This window comes from Sciurus carolinensis, chromosome 4, assembly GCF_902686445.1.
Source record: "Sciurus carolinensis chromosome 4, mSciCar1.2, whole genome shotgun sequence".
Taxonomy (NCBI): Eukaryota; Metazoa; Chordata; class Mammalia; order Rodentia; family Sciuridae; genus Sciurus; species Sciurus carolinensis.
This window is the reverse complement of record NC_062216.1, coordinates 148,130,546-148,142,972: the sequence shown is the minus strand read 5'-3', so window position 1 is coordinate 148,142,972 and position 12,427 is coordinate 148,130,546. Positions and strand designations below refer to the sequence as shown.

At 33.3% G+C, this 12,427-nt stretch overlaps 1 protein-coding gene across 1 annotated transcript in view; it reads left to right on the top strand.

Moving 5' to 3' along the window:
* The first annotated feature begins 3,559 nt into the window (after nucleotides 1-3,559).
* Epyc (epiphycan) overlaps nucleotides 3,560-12,427 on the top strand; it is a 31,053-nt gene continuing 22,185 nt past the window's right edge. Inside the window, exon 1 of the mRNA XM_047550437.1 lies at nucleotides 3,560-3,724. Coding sequence (XP_047406393.1) covers nucleotides 3,560-3,724 — 165 coding nt within the window. The remainder of the gene's footprint in view (nucleotides 3,725-12,427) is intronic.

The window sequence follows — 12,427 nt, the reverse complement described above, 5'->3', positions numbered from 1 at the left end:
GAGAATTTAAGGAAGCCAGGATGAAGTTCCTGCCTCCAGGACATCCTCTCTACCTTTTGAAATGTCTTTGTAGGCCTCATACCCTATCCACTATCACTGGTCCCATTCCAAATGAAATTGGTCCCAAGAACACTGATGCACACTGAGAACAGATCATTTGGAAGCAGAATTGGTTGATGGGTATAATGAATCAGAGTGTTATGAATAGATCAGGTGGACAAAGATGTTTTAGGAGCAGAAAAGGTTGGAAGGGAAATAGACAAGGGAGTGAGAGAATCCAGAAGACAAACATTTTCTCCCCCAACACTTTGGAACCAAATCTGCTTTCATAATTCAATATACTTATTCATTTTGGTCCTGTGGGAAAGATTCTTGATGCATAGTAAGTACCTCAACCCTAGATTTGTATAAAATACACCAGAATGTATGATCTAAATTTCATCCTTCTCTAGAGCAGTGTGAAAGTGAACAGCAGAAATGTAAAACGCATTTTCCTTCTTTATATCTGTAATAAAATTCAGTTTCACAAACCACATTAAGTATCAAGAACCTATAACAAGTCTTGAATTCAGTGGGGAAATTTTTTAATGTAATTTGATTTGTTTGGCTCTGATAGATAAAAGAGTGAAGAAAAAGAGCCTTTCTTTCCCCTCAGAACACTAGGATCCTATTTATGCTTTATTTCTACATATTTTTAGAATTTCATGCAAAAGGTTCATTGTTCATTGCTATCAAAGCATTCCAGGCAATCAAAATAATTTGGATATCTTTCTTTACATACACAAAGTTAAACAGGTAAGGCTTTTGTAACATTTACGAAATTTCAGCTAACATTAATGAAAAGTGAAGAAGATAACTTAAAACATGCAAGGTTTAAGAAAATTATTTCTCATCAGAGCATTTATGAAATGCTCATTTATAGTATCCCTGAATATATTAAACTTCCTTTCATAATTGTTGAGTTTGCTATAGATAAGGCATATTAAAACCAAGTTTTTCCACTTAAAAATTTTAAGGTAAAACCTTAGCATTATAACTCCATTAACATAATTTTGGGGGCTTTATATACTATGTAATTGAATTCTGCTGCTTAGTTTGGGTGATCATAAACTAATTTGGGGTTTTTAAAGACTGAGAAGGATTTCTCAAGGTTAGCTCTCCAAACAGAAAGTTGAGTGTTATATTCCACCTCCCACAGACCAGAATTCACATCCATTGGTCAGGGGCAAATACCACTGGCTCTACATCTTCAGTTACTCTGCCATTTCACCAAGTCGGAGCCAAAGGTAAGTTTTCACACTTGCTTTCTTCTTGGGTTAGAGAATTTTTCCCCCTGCTATAACAACCTTTAAAAAATAATTAAACTTGTTTTAATATCTCCTTGTGAACTTTGATCCAATGAATATGGTTTAATTTTGCTGTTGATTTTATATTTATGTTATTCTTGGAAAAATCCAAAATTCTGAATCAGCTTAGGAATTAATAACATGGGGGAAATTGTTTATCTTAATACTCATAACAGATGCCAATAAAATTTCAGTAGTTTCCAATATATGCCTTAAATCAGGAGCCCTGAAACAGACCACAACCTTTGGCAGTAGATACAGGCACTATTGATTAATATTGATTGAAATATTATGCAAAGGGAGAAAGTAAGGATAATTCAGGTGTTGAAGATATGCTAATGATCATATGGCATCATGCATTTAAAATGGCTTTTCAAACTAAATATTCTAAATCTTTAAATAAACATACATTTTCAAATTATTCTGGAATGGTACAAACTGAACAACAAATTCAAATTTCCAAGAAACTACATTGAATATTAATGTAGTTTTTTAATGAAACAGATAAATGCTCTTCACATATGTAAGGTTCACATAGACAAGTTTATTGCTGATAGTTTTAGGGGACAAATGAAATGCAAGTAAACTCTGATATTTAGCCTTTTATAGTCACAGTAGAGGATAGAATGAGAGAAAGTATCAGCAAGTGCATGATTTCTTTGAACAATGGAAGTTGCCATAAATATACAAGGAAAATATTGTTTCAGGTTAGTGGCCACTATTAATGCTTCCCTCTTGACTATGAGAAAACAGTTCATGGAAGATTTGCAAATCATACTGTTTTATTAAGCAGGACTTTGTTGGTAATCACCTAACAGTGCCAAATCTGCAATCTTGCAAAGGCCAGTGAAACAGAGGCTGAGTTTATCCAGTGTGAGTGAAAAATTTACTTGAAGAAAGCATAGGACAGAAGGGTAAAAAGGAGCTCCTTGTACTGCTTCTTATTCTCAGAGGAATTTCATATCCTTATGCCTAAACCTGCTTCATAAAGACTTTCTTTCAAGTCACTGAAGGTCAATTTGTCTGCCAGTGCATTTAAGTTTAAAAGTAATATTTATCGTGAATTCCTTTTTATATGCATGTATGGTACTAACACCACATGCACTGCTCTTAAAGTGAACTCAAGAAGTGTATCCAAAATATAAACTCTTTAAAACTAAGACATGATTGATAAAAAGTTTTATAGTACTTTGCCTGCTGAATAAATGATCACAAAGTAACATTTTTGATAGAACAAACTTGAATGTTTAAAATAAAGCATGAGAATTTTTCCTAAATTAAATGTAATCAAAGGTGTACATACAGAAGTAAAATAATTCAAATTATCAGATCTTGATTGAACCCCCCTGAATAAAACATAATATTTGTTATCATGGAAGATAAGAATGGTGCTTCCCAAAGAATTAAAAATATTTTTTCTAATTCTACCTGTGTGCAGGTCATTCTCTAAGGGAATCTTGCCAAATAGTGCTTTTAGACATATATTACAATTGATTCTACATTTAAACCTTTGACAGCTACCAAGAAGTAAAATAAAATATTAAGGACTAAAGGAAAAATAATTTTCTGCTCCATTCACTTAAGAACATTTTGAAAACTATTGCATTAGATATTAATTTATGTGCACATTAAATTATGTATCTCTTCAGATTCTCAGAGTCAACAGAGAACTAATAGGTGCAATTTTTTTAATTATTTTGCTTTGGAACAAGATTTAGCCTCAAATGTACAAGAAAGAGTTGTGAGTTATGTATCTGTAGACAACTGTGCTTCAGTTTCCTCAACTGTATATGGTATGACAGTTGTGATCATCATCATCTTCATCATCAACTCTATATCCCAGAGTTGATGAGTCCTAACATTTATGAAATGACAAAACTCTGAGATGCTTTAAAGTCTTTTTTTGAATAAGTGTCTCACAATCTTTCTGCATTCTATTTTCTTAAAATCAGTTTCTCTATAATTGAAAACTCCACTGTGAAAATGTGAATAATTTTGTGAATTAATTCAAACATCTGGTACCCATGGTCCTCAAAAACCATCCAAATTTCATGTATTATGTTTATAAATTATCCATGTAAAGAAAGCAACCAGCTTGAGTTCCTTGATGTTGACATTGATCTATCATTCCTATTTGGTGTGAACTATTCCAAAGCTATTACCAATTAAATATTTATGCATTTTAATATTTTATGACTAGGAGTGTTTAAAAGATGAAAATGTTAGCAAGATTTGTTCTGGGACTTGTCATCTTTGATGCTGCTGTGGCTGCCCCAACTCCAGAGCCCTTCAACTATGACTCAGAATCCTATGATGCCACCTTGGAAGATCTGGAAACCTTATACAATTATGAACACCTACCTATCGATGAAGCAGAGGTAATGATTGTTCCCACCCTTGAGACTTTAAAGGCATCAAAAGAGGGATGGTTGAGGTTTGTTCTCTTCAAATAGATTCATGCTATTTTTTAAGTAAAGAGGTTTTATCTTAATTATTTTATAGGAATGATTTCCACAGAACATATTTAATCTTTTTAGATTAAATTGTCTAAGACTAAATGGGAAGTCTTGGTTTCTGGCAATTGACTCTATTTTCGTCAAATCTTCTCACTAAATTTTTTTAAAAAGGAGTTTTTGTCACACTATAACAGAACAAATGAGAAGAAAAGGTAAGAAGCCAGGATAAGGAGAGTTTGGGGGTAAAGAAGTTGTGAGACTAAAATAAATGAGGAGAAAATAAAATGAAAGCAGAGATAGGTCAATGGTTTGGAACTGCACTCCTCCAGGGAGTATGTTTCTCTGAATGACTGACCATCTCCCCAGCAACTGTGTAGGTACTGGCAAGGTGGCAGCCCATTGCACAAATCTGATGTGACATGTTCCTAATTAAATTCTGGACTTTTGGCATAACTAAAGGATACAGGATAATTATTATGAATCAGGAAACAAACAGACCTTGCAATCCTGGAGTATGATTAATGTACAACATTGACAAAAACTAGTACTAAACAACATGGGAAATTACATCACCTTTAAAGGATCATAACACATTGTGGGCAGTTTGTCAAGTGTATGTCTTAAAATAATTACTTTTAACATGGGATAAGATATTTTTAAAAAACCATGTTTAACTTGCATGGAACTTAGATTTATCTTGATGAAGAAGATAATAAAAATTTTCAATATTGCTTATGTTGCCTTGTGAAATGAATCAGATTTTCACAATATAGTGATCTTATGAGTCATTTTCTTCTTTTCTCTCTCTCTCTCTCTCTCTCTCTCTCTTCCCCTTTCTTTGTTCCTTTCAATCTGATTCTCTTTGTTCCTACCCAGTCTTCATCTCTCAGTTCCCTTTCCTCTTCTTAATAAAACTTGATGTTCAAAAAACAGATCAATTTTCTGCTGCACATTTGATTGTGACTCTTTTTTTCCTAAATCTGTGTTAACAATTCTCCCTGTTGGATTTACTTCACCATTTGGCTTCTCTTACAACAATGTGCTCTTCTGTTGAGACTTTATGGTCATGAACAACAATTTTGCTCTATATGGCTTCTATATCACCAACCTGAAGCATCAATGTGGAGTATAAGAAGGCTTTACTGTGGCCAACTCATCTGCCATGCTCCTTTATAATTATACATTAAAATAAAACCCTCAGTGCATATGTGCATTTATTGACGAATTAAATATTCTAGTTTCAACTTATTTGCCATTCTACAGAAAAAGCAATCCATAAATTCAAAGAGACTTGATGATTACTATTAATGGATCCTTTATTTTGAATAGAGATGAGAAGTGGATTCAAGGTTCTATTTGTTCATTTCAGTAGACCAAATGCAGAATAGATAAAATATTGTTGGAACCAGAGCTTTCCTAGACAAAATTATGGAGGAGATGAGCTTTGCCTCAGAACTTTTTAACCCATTCCTTGCCTTGCTGTCAAGATCCTTTTTATTGCTTAGGAAACCTCAGATATTACCAGGAGGTACTGATGTTTTTTGTTGCTATCAAGAAATTTAAGCTAATAAATATATCTATACAAAGAAGATTTAATATAGGCCCTTTTTCTTGGTATATGCTTACTCTGAAGTAACAAATTCCTGCAAGATACCAAATATGTGGCAGTGTATCCTTACATGCACATACCCTATACAAACATCCCTAATTTTGAACAGAATTGTTCCTAGAAAATTCTAGGTTAGTAAAATTCAGAATCCTTAACAATTGAGGGCTCCAGAGAGTCACAATTCCTATAGTTAAACAAAATATATTAGTTATCCTTGACTTACTCCTTTGTGATGGGTTCATCAACAGAAAACTGGTTTATATGAAGATGATAATATAGATCTAGATCTATATATGCATATACAAATATTATTATGAAAACTAATGCATTTTTTAAAAGCTATATAATTTTTAAAATGCAAGTTAAAATTTAAAAAATCTTGCAAAAAGCAACCAAACCACTCATCTATTATCTGTGGAAAAAAATATAAAAGCAATATGTCAGAGTACATAAATGACATGCAGAACAAAATTTAGAACTTTATCTCAGATATGGACAAAGAATTAATATAATTGATTTTACAAAGAACTAGTATAAAATTCCTTATGGAAATCTGTGAAATAAAGCCAATATATGTAATCATATGGATATATTCTAGACCTTAGCATTCCTGTTATGAATTTCTTGAATCTAGTCTTAGAAATCCATTTTGGTGTCTCCTAGAAAGCTAATATTATCTCATCCTTATGACTTTAGTTTATCTGTTTCAGATGTTCTTGATTCTATATGAAAGTTTCTGGCTCAGTATGACAATATATTCATACTTGGGACAATTGGTGAAGAAAATCATGATAAATAAAGCACATGGGAAGTGGTGGGATTATCATATTGTTTAGTTTTTATCTTCAGTTCTAAAGGTACATTTCTGCCTATTTTAGCCTAGAATTTATCTTATCTATAGAAAATGAATGTTGAATGCTACATTGTGAATTTATTTTATTTTATTTTATTTTTTGCTTTTTGGTACCAGGGACTGAACTCAGGGGCACTCCATCACTGAGTCACATCCCCAGCTCTATTTTGTATTTTATTTAGAGACAGAGTCTCACTGGGTTGCTTAGTGCCCTGCCATTGCTGAGGCTGGCTTTGAACTCCAGATCCTCCTGCCTCAGCCTACCAAGTCACTGGGATTACAGGCGAGCTTCACTGCGCCCAGCTAAAATTGTGAATTTATGGGATAATTGAAAAATTCTTCTAAAATATATTCATTTTCTTTCTTATATATTACAAGACTTCGTATCTTAGGCCAAAGTAGTAGGTAGGCCCTTTGGTTTAGGCATTGGCTGATTAATCTTTAAGTCCTTTATGCCCCCAAAGAAAGCACATACTCTGGTGTATCTATTCATTGTATAATACTTAGCATTGTGGAAACATTGGGATATCAAACTTGTAATTAGATATGTTGCATGGTAGAGTTGAATTTAAGAAATGGAAGTTACCTAGGTGGGCCTGACCTATTCAGGAGGCCTTTAAATAAGCACCTGATGTAAGGGACAAAATCAAAAGCATGAGAAAGAAAGCAAAAGACACTATTCTTGCTTTGAAGATAGATAGATCAATGGGGTAAGGAATGCAGAAAGCTTTTAGATGATGAAAAAAAAATGATAGGCAGCCATCATCTCAGGACAAAAGTCTTACAGGTAGAGGACAGTTAGAGAATTCTACATATCATGCCAACCCTGGACATCACCTTAATTTGGTCCTTTTGAGATCCTGAACAGATAACTTAGTCAGGCCATCCCTAGACTTCTAGCCCATAGTATTTGTGAGCTAAAAAAGTGAGTATAGTTTTATGCAACTGAATTCATAGCAATTTGTTATGCAGTAATAGAAAATTAATTGAACTTGTAGCAACTTAGAGTTTTTTCCCTGAAAACCAAATTTCAATTATACTGCTTCGAGACTTGTGTTTGAGAGCCCAGTGATTTAAACTAATCAATAGAACAAACCACTCCCCAAAACCAGTGTCAGAATCTCAATTGAGCTTTGCTGATTTCTACTAATAGTGGTATATTTATTGCCACCTTAGTTGGCAGGAAAAGCCAGTAAAATATTACTTTCTTTGGAAATTTTATGCACCAATAGTATGCAGACTACTTAATGATTTCTAATAAAATCAGGGACCATCAAACTATTGGTTAAATTCAGGCTTTAGAAAAAATTCCATTATAGCACCATGTACTACCCAGTGGATAAATTTGTTGGTATAGATTAGATGATTAGAATTGGTTATAGATTATATGATTAAAATATGGACTTTTTTTTTTTTCTCTAACAAACAATCCTTAGTGAAGGCTCATTACATGTCATGTACTGTTGCAGGCATATTGCACATTATCTCATTTATTTATCACATAAAATTATGAAGTGCTGTCATTATTCCCTTTGAGCATATGAGGATATTTAAACTAAGAGCAATTAAGTAACTTTACTAAGATTAAACATAAATCATATATAGTCATGGCGATGCAGTCTTTTCATATCAGAGAATAATAGTCCAACAGGGTAATAAAAGATTGTATTATCCTCCCTCCTTTTTCTACCCTTTCAAATTACGCTTTTAACTTGAAATTGGTTTTAACTGAACTGAATGCCATATAGTCTAACACTCTTAAAAGAGAAAGAAGAGCATTCTTCTATGTGTTCATAATGTGAACTACAAGTAACTTTTATAGGCAACTGACACCATTAACTAATTAGGAAGGAATGACTAAGGAGTAATTATGAATAGGTATTCTCCAACAGACACTTAAGTTCTGGAGAGTGACCTAAGTGATATAAGGAAACATCATTTTTTAAATTTGTCTTAAAGAATTCACCAAAAGTCATATTTTTCAAAAGTTGGTAATCTTTGAGTGGTTTAAGTTGAGATTGTGCTTTTGATGAAGGTGCTTCTTTGCTGATTCCATTTTCATGGATTAGCTTATGAGTTATTGATAGTCTATTTCTCTTAGGTTGGAGAGGTCTTCAAATTGTTCCTAAGGAAAGCATTGGACATGCCCAAGAGTAGTGTGTTTTGCCATCAGTGTGCTGAATGACAGCCTTAATACTCACGGAGCCCTTCTGAAAGAGGTGCTTTTCCATTCCCCCAGATCAATTTCCTTGACTCCATGCAATGAGACTTCTCCTCACCTACACTGCATTAACCTAGTCTTACACAGTTACTTTTACTTAATTTCACCTTCAGTATTCCTATGGCTTCAATAAACACCAAGAAATGTTTTACTGTAGAGCTTATGGGGCTCTCAATTACATGCACTGTAATGGACAGTGGAGGGTGTTTACAAGGACACCACAAAATGTTGCTTATAAGAATATAGAGAAAAGTTTCTCTCAGGGTTCAGTGTCAGAATTCACTGCAATGTTTAAGGAATTTGCTTGTTTTCTGGGCTCTGTATTATGTGAGCAAATGTGCTTGTCATTTTACCTTGTCTTTCCAGGGATCCGGAGCCCAGTTTTCACTTCATTTTTCCCTGGTTTCATAGAAGGTCCTCCATCTTTGTTTTCTTATCAGCCTCAGTTCTCATGAAGAGGTTTTAAAGCATTATCATATACTGTTTTAAAACTGACCTATATATTTTCTGGAATGTGATGGGGTATACATTCACAAGTAAATTACAATAAGAATATATAAGTGAGCATTAATATAAGAGTATAGGAAATTTATTGCATGAGGGATGGTTTTCTTGCCAATACCCCTCCACCAATCTTCAAATTGAGCCCAACTTTTTTTTCATGAAGAGAACAAGTGAATAGATTGCTTAAAACCATTCTTATAAAACATTGCATTTGAAAAAATAGCACCTGACAGATGATGATGCTGTATAAGTTTCTTCAAAGTGATGCAAATGAATTTGACACAGTTTTAAGAATGGGAGAGAACTCAATGAAATTCATTGTACCAACCAACAATTGAGGAATAGCCCCTTTTTCTCCTGTGATTATTGTAATGTGGTGCCACTAAAATGATCATAGAATATATGTTGGTTCACTGTGATACCAGTAATTGCTTAAGAAGAATCAATTCTGGACTATTTACAATTTCAAAGTTTATTTTACATGATTGTATATAAAAGGATCTTAACACTAGATTTTATTAATATAATAAATCATATAGAGCTTTATTAAAATTAAAGCTCTGTCTCAAAACTTCTCTCTATATTTTAAGAACCAAAGTACTCACATTACTAATATTTCTACTTTTTTTTTCTGGGTGACAAAGGTTATATGATACTTAGAATTATGTCTCACTTTTGACAATATGTACAGTGTATTTTGACATTTCAAACATATGGTTTGCATGTCCAGCACCTCATGCTGGAGGGAGAAATTTTAACTTTTATCAGTTTGCATTAAATAGTTTCCTAAATATGGTGGAAAAGAAAAAAAAAAAAAGCTAATCTCCCTCGTCACTGAAGATACTGTGAAGAAAGTGAGGAAAGAATTTTGTTGATGACCTTTTAATGTTACTTTCTGATAGGCCTTCCTTGTGGTTGTTTTAAAAACATTTGATTCTTATTTTAAGTTTTTTTAAAAACTTTAAAAATGAAGCAACAAAAAGCATACAATCATGAAGGCTCATTAGGAAAAAAAAATAGTACATATAGCCTTTTTCAGTGACCTCTTTGTATTTGTATTATATGTTATTTATGAGACCATAATCATAAGTGAATTCACACTGCCCCTGGAAAGAAGATATTATTTACCCAGTTATTAAGAATGGATGAGAACCATAATTTTACTCAAGGTTATTTGGCTAGTAGATTCAGAGTAAAATTTAGGCCAGATTTTTTTTTTTTTTTCACTCCAAAGCAGAGACTTTGACATTAAAAAGCCTTCATTATTTTTCTGCCTTTTCTCTGTCATTTTGGCATCTCCTAACTATGCCCAATATTAAGATTTATTTTCTCTGAAATTATGCAATATAATTTCTAGCAATCAGAAAACAGTAATTTTCAAGGGATTTTAATTGATACAATATGGCAACATCCTTTAGCTTTCAGACTATTTGAGGGAGCAAGAGGGTAAGACGGTCATTCAGAACTTTAAGTGGCTTTGTCAGAAATATGCCACAATCTTTGCCAAACACATTTCTTTTCCTCCGTTTTCAAGATAAAATAGAAAATAAAATGCAGCTTTTATGGCCAGGTGTTCATGGCCACATTCTTTTAAATAGCTAATATAGATCACTTAAATGAATTTGAGCACAGGGCTCATGTTTAAAGCAGAATTCCAAGTGCTTAACATAATTACATGCCACATGCAAAACCCATAAGAGTACACCTTTATAACCTTGCCTGAACAGCACAGAGCCTTTTAACACCTTCAGAGCCAATTGTTGACACAATGGTAACAATGAGGAATAGTTTCAAGACTTATTCAATTGTGTGAAACAATTTGGAAGGAGAGTTAAATTCAAAATTCCATTACTTGAATAAGAACTTTGGCCTGTACTGAAGTCAATTTTCAAATAATAAAAAGGGTTTAAAATACTTTCCCCCCAAATAAAGAAAGAAATACAATGGGAGACAGACCTTTAATTGAAATGTTGTCACACTGGTGATGACTTGAGCTTACTTGTCAGGAACTGACTGGCATGGTGGGTGTCCTCAACTAGATAAGTAGGTGAAGATATTTACTTCTGGATCTGACTTTGGGCAGGCAGCCTGTTAAGATGTACACTATCGAGAATGTCAGGAAAAACTATTGGATTTGGGTGTAATCCACCTTCTTGTTGGAAACCCATCTGTCATAGGACTGTGTAACACAGGCTCTGGAACCAGATTCCCTAAATGTGGGTCCCAGTGGATCACATCAACTATATGACCTCCAACAAGGCATACAACCACTCTGAGCCTTGGCTTCCTATTTAACTGTTAAGGATTACATAAAATAAGCATGTCAACTACTTAATACAGGGCTTGGTTTAATACATAAGTAACTCTCCAGGGGAATCATTCAATTAAGAGTCACTGAAACTTACACACAGGTGATGACAAATGACTTAATGGATGGGGTGGGATTTTAGCCATGATGAAGGATAACCTCTGTTGTGCTTAGGTTCACTTTAGGACTTAGCATTCTCTTGCTGAGAGCCAGGATTTGGGTGAATGCAAGTCACCTCTGATCTGTACTCTCAGTCTATTAGTACTTGCTTTAATACATTGGAGGAAATGTAAAAAGATACATGTAAAATGCACATATGCAAGCAAGATCTATAGTTATGTATTGGTGTATTTAAGTGGTTCACTCAAACAATGCATGTTGGGGATTGTGTCCAGGAATCTCTACTTAGTCATATACATGATATCTATTCTAAGACGTGAAGAATTTTACTTGTGTTTTTATCTCTCACCTTTTCTAAACAGTATTCAAGGGCACTTTGAATGAACACATGTGGTAATGTATATACAAATAAATATATAAAGATAAAAATATAAATATGTATGCAATGATTTTATTACATAAAACAATATAGAAAGCATACTATTATAAATTATATTGTATTATATTCTCAACAATGTCATATTTTATACTATATATTATTATGAGTTATAACATCATGAAATGACAAAAGTAAATTAATTATCAAAGAAAATCTAGGGAAAAAGAAAAGTTGGGAACATAGCATGAAGTCAGTAGTAAGGCACATCTCAAAATGCATGCTGTTCTGTATTATAACCCATAGAGATACATATGATATTGAAGTTTTTCTAGGCAATAAATATTAGACTTTAAGGAACATAATTTCACCTATGCCTTCACTCATTTTAGGATTGTTTGAAAGGAATGAAACTCAGACAAGTAGATCTCAAAATATACCCTTTAATACTGATAAACGCTAGTTTGAAATATATGACATGAATTTGAAGCAAGTATGGACCAATACAAAACCCCAGAAATCAAATATAGCATCAGTAGGAGGCAGCGCTGATCAAATATGGGTCTCAGAACAGAGTCTGTCCCAGCAAATCTTACTGCATGGAGGATGTGTGTTTTTGGCAGGCAGGCAATTT